The 21,078-nt window shown below is 35.0% G+C and overlaps 1 protein-coding gene across 8 annotated transcripts in view; it reads right to left on the reverse strand.

Annotated features, from left to right (window-relative positions):
* KCNH7 (potassium voltage-gated channel subfamily H member 7) overlaps positions 1-21,078 on the reverse strand; it is a 501,689-nt gene that overhangs the window by 131,189 nt on the left and 349,422 nt on the right. For 5 of the 8 annotated variants that reach the window (XM_021075767.1, XM_021075769.1, XM_021075766.1 and 2 more), the window contains exons 5-7: positions 16,723-16,743; positions 16,265-16,288; positions 7,801-8,015 (exon numbers count right to left, since the gene is read on the reverse strand). In XM_021075767.1, coding sequence (XP_020931426.1) covers positions 7,801-8,015; positions 16,265-16,288; positions 16,723-16,743 — 260 coding nt within the window. The remainder of the gene's footprint in view (positions 1-7,800; positions 8,016-16,264; positions 16,289-16,722; positions 16,744-21,078) is intronic. The other 3 variants (XM_021075768.1, XM_021075772.1, XM_021075770.1) reach the window with 2 other exon arrangements.

Genomic DNA, 21,078 nt, shown 5'->3' on the forward strand with positions numbered 1-21,078 from the left:
GGGATGTTATTCTTTCATTATCTACAATACAGAGGGACTTTTGAGCTAATTGTGGTGTTTAAAACTGAAACGAAATTTTATTTTAATTTAGAATACATCTGCAAGTGGTGAATTTTGATATACATATAGTAATTAGTGAAAATAGAAAATTGTTGTTACCTTTTTTTTTTATTTGTCTTTTGTCTTTTTAGGGCTGTACCCTAAATGTCTAAAAGGCAAATAGGGGTTCCCAGGCTAGGATTTGAATCAGAGATGTAGCTGCAGGCTTACACCACAGCCACAGCAATGTGGGATGGGATCCAAGCCATGTCTGCGACCTACATCACAGCTCCCTACAGTGCTGGATCCTTAACCTACTGAGCAAGGCCAGGGATGGAGCCCACATCCTCATGGATACTAGTCGGGTTCATTAACCACTGAGCATGGCAGGAACTCCAAAACTTGATGTTACTTTTTAAAATTACACTTTTTTCAAATAATGAACACCCTTAGTTTATATGTAATAATGTATACGGCAAACAACATGCTTGCGGTAGTCAATGGCTACTTAAGTGTCTATAGTTACACTTTTTATCTTTTTCTCATCATTGACTAGATTATATAATATATTTACTTGCCTGGGGAGAGCTAGAAAACATAATCCAGGACTGCAAAGATCAAAACTTTGTGTTCAATCAAAGTCTCCTAAAGGCAAGGACATTGACATACATTTTCCTATTACTGTTGCACATAACACTTTGACTATATCTAGTCAGCACTCACAAATATTGAATCCATAATTATCCAGATAAATGTGTTTTACTCCTACTTGCAATATCTACATATACTGTTTTTTCATTTCAGTTTGCATATATAGATATAGACCAAATCCAGAATATGGAAAAAACATTGGATGGTGACTTCTATTTTGCTGAACCAAGTTTGATGGTATCCTATAAATAAGATAATAGATGCAAAACTAATGTCATATTAAATTGGAAGTGTTCAGATGCAATTTTTGGACTCCTGCATTGCATTTCAAATTTGATTTGGAATTTTGTGATTGTTACTACTTCTGGCAGTTCAAGTTGGTCTGTTTAGTTTTACTGAGGTTTTGCATGATACCTATATTAATTTAGACAAAAAAAATGAAGTTTAGGAAAATATTTAAATCATACTGTAGAATGGTGAATTTTGTTTTTTGTAATTGCAACAGTGAAGAATTTATGAGGCTTTATAAAAGTATCTGTTTAAAAATAGACTTTACAATTAAGTGTTGTTTTTAATTCATGACTGTGATATTGCGATGTGTAATAAGAAATAAATATTTGGTCTTAGTCTCCACTCCTGGCACACAGTTCTTAAATCTTTGGAATTTCCTAAGGGCAGAGAGAGAAAAGGTTCTTTTTTTAATGTCAATGTGGTGACTTTTGGAAAGCTTCTAAGTCATCTAAAGATGGGGTTTAGATATAAACAGAGTAACCAATCACATGATTAGAGGGTTGGAACTTTGTGTCCCACTCCTGACTTCCAGGGAGAGAAGAAGGGCTGGAGGTTGAATCCACAGACAATAGCTAAAGAATTAATCAATCATGCTTATGTATGAAGGCTCAATAAAAACCTTAAAAGGAGGGGGTTCAGAGAGCTTCCAGATTGGCACAACAGAACTCCTCCTGGTACCACCATTCTGAGCCCCAAAACCACAAGGCTATAAGCTCCTTCATCAGAAACTCGCCTTATGTGTCTCTTCTTCTGGCTATTGATTTGTATCCTTTAATATCCTTTGTAATAAATTGGTTGTCTAGTGAGTAAATGAGTTTCCTGAGTTCTCTGAGTCTCTAGCAAGTTAATCTAACTGAAGAAGGGGGTCGTGAGAACCTACAATTTATAGCTAGTTGGTTAGAAACACGGGTGACAACCGAACTTGTAATTGACATCTGAAGTAGAGGGCAGTTTTGAAGAATTGAGCCCTTAATCTGTGGCATCTGATGTCGTCTCTGTGCAGATACTGTGTCAGAATTGAGTTGAAATGTAGAATAGCCAGCTAGTGTCAGAAACTGAATTGGAGTCAGCATTAAAATGACATTACTGAAAAGTATTTTTAATTTGTAGTTGTGTTTGGAAGATATTTTTTCATACTGTCATGGAAGAAAGTTTAGGACTAGGTTTATCCAATTTGAGGGAAACTAGAAAGGATTAAGAAATGTTGTACTATTAAGCCTGAAATGATATATAATTTTTTAGACTTACTGAGGTATAATTGTTATATACAAATTGCACACATTTATAATTTTAAACATTAGCTAATAATATGAAGTTAATGCTATCTCTCCATTATAAATCTATCTCCATTTCTAAAGAAGTACTGAATTACAAATATCATTTTGGATATCTGTAAAAAGTAAGTATAAATTGAGAGTCATTTAATCAAATGAAGAGATAATAAGCATATTTACAATGGACAAAGTTCAGTGGAAAAATTAATCTGTATACTTTGAGCTCTTTATGTCAGTAATTATCAGAGAAATTTTGCTTTTCCAGCAACCAAGTGGCATGTCACCAACAAAAAGCAAAACCTCCATCCTAATAAAAAATTAACTTAAGAGAACTGGGATATGAACTTAAACAAGATAACGCATTCCATTAAGGATGGTTTTATTTGGCTTTTTGAAGACTTTGAGGAGTTTTAGAGAAAGTACACCACTTTCTCTTCCTTATTTCTGCAGATATACTTTTCTAATAAGTTACACTAAACTTTTGGATTATGATGTTTTCCATACAGCCAAATGTTACAAGTATTTCCCAATGTCATGCTAATTTCTGAGTAGATTTAGGGGACATACAGGAAAACAAAATAGAATTAAAGAGGATGTGTTTTAGAGATTAAAAACTACTTTTAGAATCAGATGACCTCAGTCTGAAGACTACTTTCACCATTTACTGTGTGACCTAGGCACGTTGCTTCCTTCTAAGCTTGTTTCTTCCTCTATGAAACAGAGATTGTAATAATAGTATTGACTTACAGGGCTGTTATGCGGATTAAAATTGAAAATCTGTTAAACTGCTTATCATTGAGCCTGGCAAATAATAAATGCTCAATCAATGTCAGCTGTTATTAAATCTATCACAATTCTATTTTCCTGCCAATAAGATACTTAAATAAATCCCAAATAATGGGAATCTATTTTAGGTCTAAAATTCTATGTAGATTTCAAAATTATATGGCCCCTTAAACATTCAGAAATTTCTTTCTTGTAACCTCAGTCTCTTTGTGATTACTCCCCAAACTAATTTTGAACATTTTCCTTAGCAAAGCTATGGTAAACTGTAGTTGTGGACTAGTAGTCATTCTTCCTCATCATATGTCTTTCTCTCTCTCTCTCTCTTTTTTTTTTTTGGCTTTTTAAGGCCACGCCCACAGCAGGCATATGGCAGTTCCCAGGATAGGGGTTGAATTGGAGCTGCAGCTGCCAGCCTACACCACAGCCACAGAAATAAGGGATCCGAGCGAGCTGTGTCTGTGACCTATACCAGAGCTTATGGCAATGCTGGATCTCCAACCCACTGAATGAGGCCAGGGATGGAACCTGCATCCTCATGGATACCAGTCAGATTCATTTCTGCTGAGCCACAACGGGAACTCCCATTTTTTTTTATAAGATCACAATATGAGTTTTTATTAAGTTCAGCAGATATTTTTTTTAAGTAATAAAGTAATAAGTTGCAGAACTAATTGCTCATAATTTGGCCAGTACTGTATATAAAGGAAACTCAAACTACCTTTAGTTTCATAATATGATCTGGTAGCATGTATTATATTAGCACTTGCAAATGCTATTAGTATATCTTGTTGTATCATGTTTCTTCAAGTAATTAATAATCCCCTGAATGTTGGTACTAGGTTTTATACTTCTATGTCTCTAGTGCCTACATAGCACACAATGTGCATTTATTAAGTGTGTGTGTGCGTGCGTGTGTGTGTGTGTGTGTGTGTGTGTGTGTGATGCTAGAAGTCTGAATTTCTGTCTTTGTTTTGGAAATTGGCCACTGTTATTTTGCTCTCCCTCCTTGGAGCCTCTCCTCCCCTACCTCATTCTTCTGATATGGTCCTCAGTCAAGGGGCTACACTTCTTCCACTACAAGGATGAGCACAGGACTCAAATTGGCCAATCAGACTCCACTTTCTTGGGAAATGATATTGACACTTGTAGAGAGAAAGCCCTTCCCCAAGATCACCAAATCTGAACATTAAGAGCATTAAGACAGGAGAGTCTAAGGACCTTGCTTCTATCAGATTGGAGTCAAGTCAATACAGAAGAAAGCAAGACTGAAAGAAGAGAATGTCATCAGCTGTTCAAACAATGACTTTGTCCACAGCCCAAAGCAGATCTGCCCCTACCCTACACTTTTCAGCTATGTAACCTTATACACTGACCCTGTATCTTTTCACTTTTTGCTTAAAGTGGTTTCAGTTGGGCTTCTGTTACCTGCATTCTATTACATCATTGATTGATAGAGTCTCATGTGACTGGCCAACAAATATTTTGAATCCACACTGCTATCTTCTTAAACCTTTTGACATTCTTATGCATTGTAGGAAGAGTGACTTTGTACAAAATTTGTAAAAGCTGAATATGACAACAAAATGACACATTTTATGCTAAAACTTAGTATAACATTTGAACTAGAACTAGTTTCAGAAATAGTGATATCATACAAGAGTACAACAATTTGGTTTACTTTTATTTAAAAGGGAGCAGATATAGCCAAGAATTTGATTCTTAACTGAGAACCATAGTTACATGATGAAAAGCAGATCTTTGTTCTTTACCCACTCAACTTTTCTTCCAATTAATTATTTTCTCTCTACTACTCCACTGGAATTTGGTAGGAATTAGCCAGGCGAAGCTCTGCTTCCCCAAAGTGGGCCCTACTATACATCAGCCTGTACCAGGTGGACTGTAGTTAAGAAAAAAAAATTCACCACTTGTGAGAGTTATTCTCTATTTCCTTCAATGAACAAGGAAGGTCAGATGGAATATGACACAAAGAATTGATGAATTCAGAAGTGTGGCCTCTAAGACCGATAGATAAAAGGAATCTCTGGACTTAAAACAACTGTAAGAATCAGAATCTTGCCAAGGGAAGAATCTGGAAGGCAAGCATTTCCTTTGCAGATTTTTTTACCCACAGATTTACTCATGCTTAACTTTATCCAATACCTTTGGTAATCTATTTCTGAGTCTTTTAAGATTCTTGTAGCTATGTATTATGCAACACTCTAGTAATACATATGCGTCATGCTTCATTCATTCATTGGTACTCATAGTTCCCTTAGTGAGCCCCATTCCAGATTCTAATTCACAATTTCATAAAATTCTCAAGTTTCAAAACTCATCTAAGAGTTTGTATTTCTCAATCACTACCCTAAACTCCCAATATAGGCAAGGCTCCCTTTCCTAGCATCCTCTGCCCTCTGAGTTTACCTGTAGTGTAATAATTCACACTGTATCAAAATTCTTATGTACTATATTTGTCCATCTATCTCCCTCACTTCTTGAAGGCAGAGAATTCGCCTTTTCACATGAATTCCCAGAACCTAATACTACTGCTATTTCCTGACAAAGTTAGATAGAAGGATCCTACAGCAATGGTAAGGAGGGCAGGGGTAAGTCATACAAGAATATTAATAAACAGAATAGTGGCTGACATCACTTGTCATGTACATAGCACTATGATAAACACTTTTCCATACACCATTATATTTTATTCTCTTATCAACACTAAGAAATCAGTTTTGACATCACTAAAACTTTCCTCAGTGTCACACAATAAATGATACTTGTCACACGATAAATGACTTAGCCAGAGTTAATGCACATATGCATATGACTCTGAGTTACGCTGTTCAACTACTACCAGTTTGATAAGCAACCTTCTAGATCCATCTTAAATGTCCTATCTCATCTATTTTTCTTCTCAGAAAATCCCCCCCTTAAAGTATAATTACTTTCCCCCTAACTTGTGTTCCTGTATTTTTTGTCACTATGACTTCATTCGGGGTATTTGTATAAATGTTTCCTCTCTCCCCAGGCTCAGCAAGTCTCTAGTGCAGGTGCCACCTCTCTCCATGCATGCATCACCCTTTCCTGGCACAGTAGACCTGCCAAATATGGCTGGATGGGGAGGGCCCTGTAGTGAACCAAGCTCATGAAAACTTGCAGAGATCAAACTGGGCTGCCCACAGGCCTTAAGGTGTGTTTTCTTTGGCCTGAAAAAGCATTTTGAATTGTTTTTCAATTTTCAGAAATTAAGAGTTTAGCTTAAATTCTGGATTTCCAGATTCTTTTTAAAATTGGAAGATTTAAAAACATTGGTCAAGCCCTCCTGCATGACCACAGTTGGCTGGAGCTGAGTGGCAGCCATCTGCCCTGGGGGCAGGGGGAGCACTGTGCTCTACAAGTCAGGAGGTCAGGTCACTGTAGCCCCCACCACACCTGCTGCAGTGCCACCACTGCTTTACTCACAAATGCTACTGGCAGGGCCCTGACCCCAACATCCACAAACGGTCTTATGGGCAACATCTATGATCTCCTACTTTTTATATATCCATAGGATGATTATGGTCTACAAATAATATGACTTTTAAGGTTAAAAACAATTGCAAGTAAAATTCAAAGTTATTAAGACAGTGCCAATACAATACAAATAACGGTAGGCTATTCATTTACTACTGTTTGGTTTACCAAGAAAAACAAAATACAAAGGTAAAAATCCTTGAAATCCTCATTACCATATAATGTCAAAATATATATATTCAGGGTTGGCATGTATAATTTCTCATCTTAAATAAATAGAGACTACTCAGGCCTATTTATACCCAACTCGCAGTCATTACATAGCTATTTCAGCTCACATGTAAGACACTATTTACACACTACTGTAGTGTTGTTTGTAGTGATTACAGTTACAAAATTTTTTAATATAAAATATTCAATGCCTAGGATAGAGATTGGGGTCAAATTTACCTTCATATTGTGACAGTTTATAAAAAGATTTGGTAAGCAAATACACAAGGTTAAATTGTAAAAAAAAAAAAAAAAAGCAAACCCAAAACAAAAAACTGTTTACTTGACACAAATTTTAGAGTCATGAATTTTCGACAATATAAGTGCACAGTAAGCAAAAGCTAGGTACTGCTTAGGTGGGTATTCTAATAAAATAAGTACAAATCATTTTTCTCTATTCTTAAAGCAGGACTCTTGCTAGATAGCAACTTTTCACCCTAGTTCAATGTACAATATTTGTTTAAAAACAATAAAATATTGTTCCAGTGGAACATACTGTTTTACTCTCACTTTTCATCAACTAACACAGCTCTTTTCCCCAAGCTCACGGACTTATATCTGACTCTACTTAGTAATGTAAGTGCAAGAAAGGAGGCCACAAATTAAGAGCAAATTCCAACTAGTAACTTCAACCTTCAATAGACATATCCATTATATAAAAAAACATGCTTTAATAATGCAAGAGTTGGCAACAAAATAATAAACGCCCAAACATGATGAATAGCAGGTTAACCACCTCTGCAACAAAGGGAACACAAAAATCAAGCTTGCCCATTTTTGCTTAATTTTGTAATAGATAAAATCATAGTCTGTAGTTTTATTTATCTATTACATTAGAGGGCCACCCAACATCTGAAGATAAATTAGAGTGCACAGAAATGGCTTACCTCTCTTAATAGGAGAAAGAATGAGTTTTATGGGGCAGAAAATTACCTTAAAAACAGTTAAAATTGACAGTAAAATTGTGTCCTACCTGGGTAACTTTCTCTGTCACATTGTGTGTTCGATCTTTAACTTTGGGTGCAATAATGGTTTTATCTGAAGAAGGAGGGGATGTGTTCTTTTTTTCAGTTTTGACATCTGAAAAATTCAGAGTGAGCTGTGGAATCTTGTTAATGGTGCTGTATTTGTTGAGGTTTGAATCCGACGTGGATCCCAGGAGGCTTGACTTGATATGATTAAAAGGCCCTAAAAAAATTGGAAAGTATTTGTAAAGACAGTATCAGGAAAATAGAGTAAGAAAGAGATGGTCTTGAATGACCTGTTAGTAATCCACAACCATTGTGACCCTGATTTAGTTGTGACTAAATGCAGCTGGCAAACACCTGAACACAGGGTTTAGGGTCATGTCCACCACATGGAGCAGGCATATAAGTATCCAAGGATAAGATGGGGTCCTAGGTGGGTACCCAGAGAGCAGACAGCAGCTTTATCAGTTAACTGGCTTCTTTCCTTAAAGGCTGGAATGGAAGAAAGAACTCCACTCCCTATTTATTGGCTAAATTCTACCTTCGAAGTTTCTCAAGAATTTCTTTTTGTAATTTAGAAACTATTCAGGGAAGGACTTGCCTATGGTTAAAATCATGTCGGCCATGAAATTTCTGAATGGCTACCTAGTCTGCTCCAGTTTGTATTACTCTCCTCACCGTGCCATGACAAGTGACAAGCCAGTTGGGTTCTTCTATGACCTGTATGGGATGCTTCATAGAGATTCTGGAAGAGTTAAGTCCAGACGGAGGAATTTCAGGTAAGGTTGAGAAGGGCAAATGTCATTTTTATGTGCATTGTGTGGGCTATATTGAAAACTCTATGATTCTATGTGGGATTTAAAAATCTTTCTTTTTTTCCCTTTTATTTAGATTTAAGGCTGACTACTTCTTGAGGGTAAAACACATAGCAGAAGAATGCTTTGGTAAACATAACTTACAAGTGAAGTGACCATAGCTAGGTGGCAAGACCTGTCTGGGATTGAGAGTACCTGGTTGCTTTTTTGTTTTTGCTTTTTTTGTTTGTTTGTTTTTTAGGGGTGCGCCCATGGCATACGTAGCCTGGGAACCAAGCTAGTGGTCAAATCGGAGCTACAGCTGCCGTCCTACGCCACAGCCATAGCCGTGATGGATCTGAGCTGCATTTGCAACCTATATCACAGTTCGTGGCCATGTGGGATTCCCAACCCACCCAGCAAGGCCAGGGATCAAACTTGTATCCACATGGGTATTAGTCTGATTTGTTTCCACTGCACCACAATGGGGATCCCCCCCCCGCTTTTTTAATCATGCTCTGCATTAGATATCTTGAAATTATTCTGAAAGTTTGAAATTATCCTTGGAATAATTATTATGAAATTATTTTCTTGGAAGTTTGTACCCTTTCACCAACCTTGACCATTTCTTACATTCATTTCTTACAAAGACAATTTGGCATGGTGCCAAGACTCTAGGCCATAGTCTCGGCCAAGACCAATGGGTTGAGGATATATACATTGAGCAGCTACATCTTCTTTTGAGGTGAACCTACTGTCTATTGCTTATGGAGAGTCGAGTGCTCCACAGAATTTCCTACACAATCAGTAATGTTACTTATACCATTATGTAGCTCTTAAAAATTAGCATCAGAAAGAGTTTTATAAAAAAATCCTGAGCCCACAAGTGCTATGTAGCCATTAACTTTCTGCTTCAAGAGGGTTTAAAACACACAAACTGCATAAATGCACTTGGTGGTCAGCACATTCTGCCTTATGCTATTTTTTCCCTTGTTCAGAATGAAACTAAAACATTTTGGATATCGAAATGTGCTTTATGTACCAAGTGAGGTATAAACTCTTGAAAATTAAATTTGTAAGATTGTGTAGTTTGGACCACAATGATCAACTCAGGTCAAATACAGTCCAAGGGGGGAAACATGCCCATCACTCACTTCATATTCCCCCAGAGAAAAATCACACTACTTTTGTTTATAAAAGTTTATATTTAGTTATTATAAAAGATTGAAATGGTTTTAAGAGACTGTTTATCTATATAGCAAACCCTGTGTTTCTTGAGGTACATTTCTATTCATTCCCTCAGTTTTATCCATGATGATGATGACCAAGTCCATCTAGATAAAAAATATCTTTAAGCTCTCTGGGCATTTATTGTCCAGTATGTTGTCATTTGAATATAGAGTCTCATTCTCTTTTCTATTTATACAAGAAGAGAAGTAAGAGCCCAAAGTTATCAAATTAATCTAGCCTTCAGATAGGTCTCTGAGAAACCCCATTTTTGGGAAAACTCTCCTATATACACCACTAATTTATTATTATAACATCCTAGTGTTTCCTTTTTTTTTGTATCATTCTATAGCTACTTTCTAGATCTTTATCTTAATATTTAAATTTTGTAAAATAGTCTAGGACTTCAGGACTGTCTTTTTCCCAATTCAAATGTCATATTTTCACTCCTGAGTTAATTTTACTGCCCGCAGGGATACTAACAGAAGATTACAGAACACTGAGCTAAAGTATAGAGTTATATTTCCAACTCATAAGCCCCTTTTCAGTTCTCATTCTCTATTATCCTTCTATATGTTGGGTTTTGGTAGCAGACTGCAGAGTTGCTTTAAAAAAATCAGGTAAAAATATGGATCATCTGTTGATATTAAGGCAGAACAGTAATATGGGCACTATTATATATGCTTTGACTGTCCTTGTGACCAGTTCAAATAAACTCCACTGGATTGGCTGCATTGATAAGCCAGTGGTTTCAAGTGTGACAGCACTTCACCCAAGGGGCATCTGTAGGGGCATATTTGTTTGCCACAGGAATGAGAAGTGTCTATTCCTTCGCCCTGAAAAGTTGACCTTATTTCCCAATGGGCAATTATGCAGGTGAAAAGCCCATTTACAATATCTGAGTCTTGAACCTGTTTCACAAATAAAGAATACAATGTACTTTTAACATATTAGTATACACTGACTTTTCAGAACTTCAATGTAGAATGAAGATTTTTACATTGTTTTGCTTAGAATTTAATCAAAAGTTGTTCAACATTTTGGAAAACCAAATCACTCATAGCTACACCACATGCGCTGTTTGAATAGCCAAAACAAGATTTCAGATTTCAAGTTACAGTCTGTGTTTATAGCTGTCATGCACAAATGTGTAAGCAAAGATATTTGCCTTTTTTTTTTTTTTGTAGAAAGAGTGTTGGAACTAAATATTATTAAATTGCAGATAATTATATGAATCACACTAAAGATCATTAATAAAATCTTTTTAAAAATATTTCATATTACTGTTCTCCTATATATGTAAAAGGACAAATGATACAATGAAAATAAATACATATTAGTTTTTAGATAAAAAATAAACACTCAAAATCATTTGTCTTAGGACTGCCAGTAGGTTTCTGGTCTCACTTTAATAACTTCCTAGAGGTCTCCCACAATGTCTCCATAATGTCTTTTCTTTTTTTTTAATTGAAGTATAGTTGATTTAGAATTAGTTTCAGGTATAACAACACAGTAAGTCAATATTTTTATAGCCTATACTCCATTTAAAGTTACTGCAAAATAAAAGCTATATTTCTCTTTGTCATATAATATATTCTTGTTGCTTATTTTATACATAGTTTTATACATGTCAACTTCATCCTTATCTTGCCCCTGCCCCCTTTTCTTCTCTCCACTGGTAACCACTAGTTTGTTCTCTATTATCTCTGTTCTCCATGTTTTAACTGACATTTCTTCTTCTAATCCATTCCTTATGAAGATGTCTGATCTGCAAGGTCTATTTTAAGTACTGGAGGATAAATATATGTTACATTTTTAGTGGGATTTCTTTTCTTCTGTGCAATGCATTACTATTGCATGTTATCACATAGGGAATCATTTTGACATTACACTTAAAAGCAAAGACTAGTTTACTTAGACGAATATCACACTTTCTCATTTTTTCCCAATTGATTTTGGTATTATTCTTAACTTAATTTTTTTTCTCTCTTTTTTTAGAGCCACATCCACAGCATATGGAAGTTCCCAAGCTAGGGGTCATGTTGGAGCTGTAGCAGCCAGCCTAAACCATAACCTCAGCAATACCAGATCCAGGTGCATCTGTGGCCTACACCAGAGCTCATGGCAATGCTGGATCCTTAACCCACTGAGTAAGGCCAGAGATTGAACCTACATCCTCATGGATACTAGTCAGATTCATTTCCACTGAGCCACGATGGAAATTCTTAATTTTGATTATTTCCTACATTAAAAATTATATATAAATAAGTCTTATCTGTTATTATTTATTCCAATAGTGGCTTTTACTTTGCTATCCACCCATATTCCTGCTCTATCATTTAGCCAGTAGTTTTATGGACTAGTTATTTTTTTAATGCTCCTAAAGCCATTTTTTTCCTTATGCCTGATTATCACATTGTCTTCTAGTATAGTTATATTTGAACATTAATATATTCAGAGAATATTTTATTATCAACTGATTTCTTTTATTTCTTTATATTATAGTTAAGGAACCATGTTAATCTTTTAGAAATAGGTTAAATCATCTTGAATGTCATTTCAGAATAGTAAAATGAGTATTGCAGAAAGTTGAAATAAGGGGACATTAGTCTGATAAGGCTGAGAAACCACTGGCCAATGCACGTCATACTAAGATTTGGCCTTAGAATATTACAACTTCATTACCATTTGTATTTTAGCTTCTCTTATTTACTAGTGCAAAATCTTTACTATTACGCTAATTTTTTAGTGCTAAGTTTTCTTTTAAAACTACATTTAAAGAATTCATCAGAACTTAAAATTACTTAAAATAATCCATGCATGTTTAGATAAGACATTTAAAATCTATTTCATCCTGTATAACAAAGATCATTATGCTCTTTTCCACTGATTTTGAAGCAGATGTTTATATGCAGGAATCTGTTAGTGTCTGCAAAAGAATCAGCGTCAGCTTAGGTTTCTCCGAAATCTATCTAAATTCTAACGAAGATAATTTCCTACACTTAATTAGGAAAGGTATTAGTAATACCCTCGTTTTACCAGTTGTAACCCATGCAAACCAAATATGAGGCCAAAAGGGAATAAGAATCAAGGACCAGAAATTAGAATGCAAGCTTTCCTACCTCCTAGATCTATATTCTGAGAGGCCTTTGTTGAGGATTTAAAGGTGAAAGGCAGCCTCCCTGAGAGTGATCATAAATGGATGGCATTTAAAATTCTAATGAAAGTAAAGAGAATAACCTGGAAAAAAAAGTAAATGAATTTAAAGAAAATAAATGGGCAGAAATAAAGGGAAATAATAGATTCGATAGAAAAGAATGTAAAGCTCAAAAGTATTTAGGAGGACTTGATATTCTTTAGAGAAACATTTGCAAATGGATGACCAGATTAAATTTTCCACTATACTAGTAGAAGATGGAAAACAGGTGACGAAGACTAAACCAATGGCTGGATTAAGCTCTAATATAAGTGTTTGATTAGGTATAAAATAGGCCAGGTTCCAGCCACAAAGAAATATCTTGCATTTAAAGATCAAGACAGAGGCTAAAGCAACAACTGGGAAGAATTTTAGATTAAAGGTATTTAAAATTTTTATGATGAGGTTATTTGAATTTATCATGAGTTACAAGATACTAAAGGAGAATATATTTCTCTTTTAAGTGGTGCTAGAAATATAGTTAAGGACATTGGATACATTTTTCGAAGAATAATACTCCTGAGAGTCAAATGGGACAGAAGAGAAGGAAATCAAAAAGATTAAGGCTGTTTTCAAATCATCATGTCTTTATACAATATTTCTTAGCACATGAGTTTATTTGGCTAAAGTTTAATAAAACCTGAACTGCGGATGTGTCTTAACATTAAAAAAATGCAAATGCAGTGTTTAGTAATTGGATTTTGTGAAAGATCACAGTCAATAAGCATAAGGTAACCAGTTTAACTTTAGAAAAATATATTAGAATTAACTACCAAATTACTTCTAATCTATATTCATATTATTTGTTTCAGTGCATGACATAGAGTTTACAGAAGAAAACCGTCACCATGGAAAGTCAATTTGCAGATTCTTAGAAGATCACAAATACTTGGTAAGGGCCAATGTAGCATATGAGATACAAGCTGTATCAGATCAGTTGATTTCCGTTGTATGTCTGATAGGTTTTGTGACTAGAGAGGAGGTGAAAGTTGTAATAAATCTTGAGGATAATTTTGTTTCTGACTCATATGCCAGATTCATAGACAAGTTGGAAATTGAACATACCACTGTCAGAGGGATACCTGGGATAATGAAGAAATGGGAAGCAAAGAGGGGTAAAATTATATTAATGACTTGTTTACTAAGCAGGGTAAGTGGGGTTAATTTTTATGATGACTTGGAAAGCAGAATAAACAGAAAACCACTAGGATTAAGTTCACCTCTCACATTTTAGAGAAATTGTTTAAAAATATGATGTGCATACACACACATTAAAAATGGCATACGCAATTTATTTGAATTAACTTTTTCACTCTGACAATGTGTTACACTTTTAGATCTCTGAAGTTAAGAGAATTTATTAAAGAGAAACAAAGGTGATCTTAAGAAAGGAGGTGAAATGAAAATTATTCTATTTTAGCAGAAAAGGCTTAGTACAAATTTGCTTTTTTATACTGTGATGTCACATCAAGAACAGAAATAACCAGCTAGTATCACTGTCCACTCAGGACAGATGAAGGGAAAAAAATTACATTTTAGCCAGAAAGATTTGTTAGCTCTTTGAAAAACAAATAGTAATACAGATTTTCTAAGAAAGTTAAAGGATAGGATCCTCTAGAGATAAAGATGCTTCTACTACCTGTGCAAGAGATTTAGCCAATGCTCTTGTCTAAGGGGAATAAACTAGATGACCTTGAAAGATCTTCCAAATATATTTCTAAGTCATTTATTTTATTTTGTTAAAGAATTCTTTTTTGGTTGAGTTAGATATTGAAAAAAAACCTGTAATTATGTATTTGCGTACAAAGAAGGGTAGAAATTTGTTTTTTAATTTAAAAAATGTTCGTTCAAATGTGGTTTAGAAACAAGTTCAAAAAAATTTAAAAACCACACTTAATGTATTATTTTATATCTAATAAGCATATTACTTTCTCTGTGAAAATCTCAATGAGCCAGATACTTAAATATTTTTTAAATAGTTTTCAAAATCAGAGTCTGAACAAATAATAAAGACTTTGCAGGGCACATTTACATTAAATTTTTATTAAATTGCACATGTTATATCTAATTTAGGAGCTTAACTTTATAAATATTAATATATGAAAACTTTCTACAATGGTTTAGAGTTTCCTAATCCCAAATTCTGACTTTTATGGTTCATTTTTATTCAAAGACTACTGCTATTAAAAAATGGAGGACTGAGGATAAAAGGTTGGAGATCAAATGGATTAGTGTTTAATAAAAAATTAAATTAATGTAGTTTGAACGGAAACTATGTGAACTACCAGTCCGGATGATCAGAAAGATCAATTTTCTATTTATGGAGGAAAAATTAGATTTATTTTTTACTATATTTAAAGAATGCTGGAAAATTAATGTCTAATGATTCAATTTATTGCTAATTACTAAATGCTAAAGCCAGTCTTATTTCACACAGGCCAGTTGGCGAGGGTGTCTGCATTCTGTTTCTTGAGGTGATGTTTTGACTTATATCAATTCAAATCACTACCTACAGCTGACATTAATTTGCTCCCTTTTAGAAATCTCAGCGGACAGGACAGAATAATCATGTGCATGAAATGCCATCCTGCTGTTGGAGGTCTCCTGCATAGACCCTTTTTGAAGTGCTTGCAAAATAAAGTTGGGATGGGGAGAAGCTGCCACAAATTCTCTTATTTTCAAATTACCTTGGGATGCCAACCAGAAAACCTCCTTAATCTCTAGTGCTCTTAATGCTTAACCACCACCAGCTCTGAATTAGTTAGGGAAGCACTTGAGAAATCAATATACAAAACTTCACAGTGATCAGAGAAGCAGTGACATACGGAAGAGGCCAAAACAGTGAATTCTAAGTAATGATGGTTACTGGTGGAGACGTGTCCATGCAACACACATGCATAAATGAGTCACTGTCATCATATGCACGACCACAGCAGCATGCATGGCCTATGTTAAAGGACTAAGCCCCCACAGTTTCCAATTATTTGAGATTCACATGATTATATTTTGTGATTGTTTGTATCTACTACAATATAGTAGAAAAACTGAAGCCAATTTCAAAGTTTTAGTCAAATCCAGATTTATCCAGAGGTATTGCCCAGTTAAATATTACCCTACAGTAACTGTAGGTCATGCTAGTGATTTCAGACTTGTATAGAACACAATTAAAAATGACTGAAATGTAATAGAGAAAAATAGAAAATGACTATCATGCATATACAGTTTACTACCACAGTAAGCTTAAAACCATACCCCCTGCCATCCAGGAACGTGAAACTAGTTTTAAGGAAACAAAAGAGGAACAAGTGAAGTGATGCTGTCATATAGCACTTTGCTTATTTTATCTAAACTTGTACTCAAAAAGATTCTTTTTTTTTTTTGGTTGTAATAGACTTATGTGCCTCTCTCACACTGGAATATATTTAGCTTAATGTTTGCTTCTTTCCAAATTATTTAAATAGTTAGGAAGTCTTCATTATCCACCTAGGCTTATACTTGGAGGAAAAAGGAGTTCATAGTCATTTTGGTGACAACGTTGAGAAAGGAACAATGTCTCCACCAAAATCAAGCCATGATGTCTCCACCAGGCACCTGGACTCGCTAAGGGCAGCATGATGTTGCATTGAACAGGGCATACAGCAGGCAAGTTAACATGCCGAGTCAAGGGTCAATCTGAGCATCAGATGATGAAAGCCAAGTTCATACATTACCTTTAACATTGCGACCATTGTCTGTTTTGAGCACGTAAGCAAAAAAGGAGAGAAATATAAAAAGAAGACTAAAATTCTGTTATATGCATTGAACAACCTCTGTAACAATAACTGAGAAAACAGGACGTAAGGATTGAAAATTGATCTTTGAAGTTAATATTTTGTACTATTTAACCAAGTAAAATGCATATCCTAAAAATGCTGTCTGCCATCACAAGCCTCTGTGTTCAAATATGTGAAACATCTATCTCGCTTAATTTAAATGCATTCCATGACACAGATTTTATAATTATGACTGTTTGGAGAAAGCCATACCCAGCTGCCTGCAGCTGTGATAAAAACCTTCAACCTTGTCAGAAGTCAATTTTAGTGTTGCTTCAGCCACCACTTACAAAGAAAAACTACACATCATTTTGAATGTTAAGTAATGTTTTTAATAGAATTTAACCTAATATGTTAATCAAAAAAAAAAAAAGTTTAATGGGAGTTCCCAGAGTTCCCATTGTTGCTCAGAGGAAAAGAACCCAACTAGTATCCATGAGGATGAGGGTTCGATCCCTGGCCTCGCTCTCGCTGAGTGGGTTCAGGATCCGACATTGCCACAAGCTGCAATGTACAATGTAGATCGCAGACATGGCTTGGATCTGGTGTTGCTGTGGCTGTGGTGTAGGCTGGCAGATGCAGCTCCCATTCAGTCCCTAGCCTGGGAACTCCCAGATGCTATAGGTGAGGCCCTAAAAAAAAATAAAAAATAAAAAAAAGAAAGTTTGAGACAATTGTTTACCTTAATAAACCAACTTGCATTGTTAACATTGTTAATCATGATTTGTTAACTGTCCCTCCCACAAATGTTCTTCAATATTTACTTTGAAAATACCCAACAGTGCTCAAAGAGACATTCTTGGGCAAAAATAATTATAAGAGATCAGTGAAAGATTTGACTACTTGAAGGTAATGGGAGATTTTAAAATTTATGTTGTCCACAATGCATTCAGTGCAATACCTAAAATATTTAGGAAATTCATTTATATTAAAATAGGTTGTTTGAAAATCTCATAATGGTGTTTTCAGATTTATTTTGAGATTATACATCTGATTCTTTGTTGCATATATGCTACTAACAAAATATTCATTACTAGTTTTCAAACAAGCTTAATATAAATGAAGTCGTATGAAAACTGTTCCAAATATATCCAAGATTTGAAATATTATTCAACATTTGTTGACATAGGTGCTAATGCTGTTCACATTTAAAATCTTGGGATATATCATAATTGTTTCAAATATCACAACCGAAGCAATTTCAATAGTGTGGTATATTGAATTGCTAGCATAGACATTGCCTTGGACAGAGATGAGCAAATAAAATTGTGACCTTACATGTTGATACTCTGCCCTCTTTGAGGGACCATAACTAGCAAATAGACTTAATGGAAGAGAACTTGATTACACAGAATTAATTATCTCCATCAGAAGCTGGGTCCAACAATCATTACTAAAGTAATAACTGCTTGCAAGTAGTTAGAAATTATAACTCTACTCATCAACCTGGAAACCACATGTAAAGATCGGCAAATTCCAAAAACCAAAATGCCCCCAACTTACATTATATGGTTAATGCTGCTTTGACATTCTGAGGCACAGCATGTGGTATGTGTGCTGGTGATTGCTGAGATCTGCTTGTTATTCCTCCATGACAATATAAATGCAGAAATTAGAGCAAGCATTTGGAGTCTTGTAGCAGTTTGACAGAGTAATTTTGTAATTTTACATCTTTTGAATTTAATAATACAAGAATTGGAGTTTATATTTTGCATGTCTACTTTTTTTTAAATTTCATTTTATTAGTAGTGCATTTTTATTGTATTTACAAATGTATTGGTATGTGATGGATCAGGCAAAAAATATTCTGGTCCTTCACCACAAACAATTTGAGAATTACGGTTCTAAGGTACTTGATAATGTAGATTAAATGAAAAGATAATGAAAAATATTACACACAAATATATTCGAAAATTATTTAAAGTTCTATAAAGATAGCCTATATTGGAGGGAAATTTTTCTTGAGTGAAAAGACAAAAATCTGAGTTCAAAACCTGGTGCATGTAGGATTTAACCCGTTAACCAGTCACATAGATTCATAAAATCAATTTTAAAAGTTTTCCATCTTTCTTTACCAGTGGCTCAGTTTCTCAAGCATATTAAGTTGTACGGCTTTAGGAAAGACAGTTTCTCCTATGCTAATTAGTGATTTTGTAGCTAAAATTGCTCTAACACTGAAGTACAAAATACCCTCTGAATACCAAATTTATCAGTTGGTAGCCAAATGTTGACTTTAGCATCTTGCAAGAAAGTGATACAGTTTTTGAAAATAACAGAGCTTGGGTAGGAGAAGAAAATTGAGGATGATCTCAACACTGAGTGTCCACAAATAGAACCTGTACCAAGAAACTCCAAATATTAACACATCCTTTCCCATAATTGTATCAGTGACTGTGTACTAAATGGAGACCACATAAAATTGAAAACAATAAAGTTAAATCGTGAAACCTGATCTAACCTTACCAAACATCACTGTCAAAACAGGCTAAATCTCCACCATGCATGGACTATGTTATCATTTAATACTGTTTCTGAATGTAAATTGTAAAATTTGAACCCTAATTCAGGTTCTAGGCAATATGGCCAATCTCTGAAAAGTCAGTATGCTTCCAAAAGATGACTACACTAACTGGACTAACTAAAATATATGCTCATCATTCAAATTACCATATTGAATGTACTACTGTTCACCCATAGGACTTGTTGCTAAAAAGATAAAATTTCAGAGGTTTCATTTAGTCAGGAGACATTGAGTATGTCTTGACCAGATGGGACAGAGGCTTAGATGTGATTCAGTTTGAAAACTGTCTTTGACTTTATTTCTCTTTTTCTTTTTGACATTCTTTGGACTCTGGATTAAAATGGATGTGCTAATTGCTCTTCTACCATAATAGTTTATCAAATCTATCTTACAGAAAACTGTTCCTTTTTTTCTGAGATACCAATTTATCTCTCTGAATTTTTTCCTACCAATTCATTTTCTTTCACCTTTTCTGCCTTCTCTACTTCCCTGTAACCTTTAAATAACCTCCCCACCAATACTACCACATGATTCAATGAATACCACCACATGATTCAATGCTAAGATTTTGGTTTAAATTTCAGAGCTAAGATTTTGGTTTAAATTTCAGAGTTATGGAACAGATAACTCATTATTTCCTGATAGATGTGGTTCTAGAACATAACTCATAAGCACAGTTCTCTCAATGTCACACCAATATTTTTTGAGTTCCTGGCATGAAACAGGCAACTGTGCTGGAGACCAAGCCTGTGGAGCCAAGTATGCCAGACCTCCTGTGCTAGAGAAGATCTCAGCAACATAATTATTTGTTTGTGTATGTAGTAGGAATGAAAGACATATAATGTGGAAAAAATGTAGAATGTAATAAATCCTACAATATATCTAAACATTGCACTCTCAGGTGTGAAACCATTTAATTATTCTGGTTTAGGAAGGGGAAAGAGTAGTAGTGTCAGAAGGGACAAAGTAGGGAAAAGTATTCCTGGTAGAACAAATGAAGGAAGTGAGAGAAAATGTGTGACCCATTTTTTTTGGAAAAGACGATTAACTTTGTGCAGGTGTAGATTGAATACATAGTAGGGAAGGAAATCTTCCAGGGACAAGAAATGAAGCCTCAAAAATAACTGTGGTTGGCTGGAAAAGTGCCTCATACCCTACACTAAGGAGCCCCAAGATCAAGACTTACATTTTAAACTATCAGCAGTATGGGTAATGATGGGCGCTCACAGGAATAAATACCCCAGGAGGGACAGTGGGCCTCTCAGGAACCCAATCTATAGAAAAGTGAGACTAATGTATCCACTCACTGGGTGCTCTGAATCATGGACCTCCCTGGAGAAGGTTCAGGGACTCAACAGACCCCTATAGCAAAGTTCCATTCAGAGAGAGTGAAGAAGAAAGGCATCACATGGATGGATTATGGAATAAGGAGACTGGTCCTATGTTTCAAAGGCAGCTCTGTCATTCTGCAACCTTGGACTATTTATTTATTTCATATACCTACGCCTTAGTTTCCTCATCTATAAAATGGAGCTTAATAACAGATCTTAACTCATAGGGTTTTTATGAGAATTAAATGAGTTAATGAGTTAATGTGTGTCAAGCACTTACATTGCCTCACACATGTAAATGTTATTCATTATCATGTTAATGATGAAATGTTTTTGTCATTGCCTTTTAAGCATCCCTAAATTTCATCGCTGGCTAATACGGAAATACGACTGTGAAGAGGC

Source organism: Sus scrofa, chromosome 15, assembly GCF_000003025.6.
Source record: "Sus scrofa isolate TJ Tabasco breed Duroc chromosome 15, Sscrofa11.1, whole genome shotgun sequence".
Classification (NCBI taxonomy): domain Eukaryota; kingdom Metazoa; phylum Chordata; class Mammalia; order Artiodactyla; family Suidae; genus Sus; species Sus scrofa.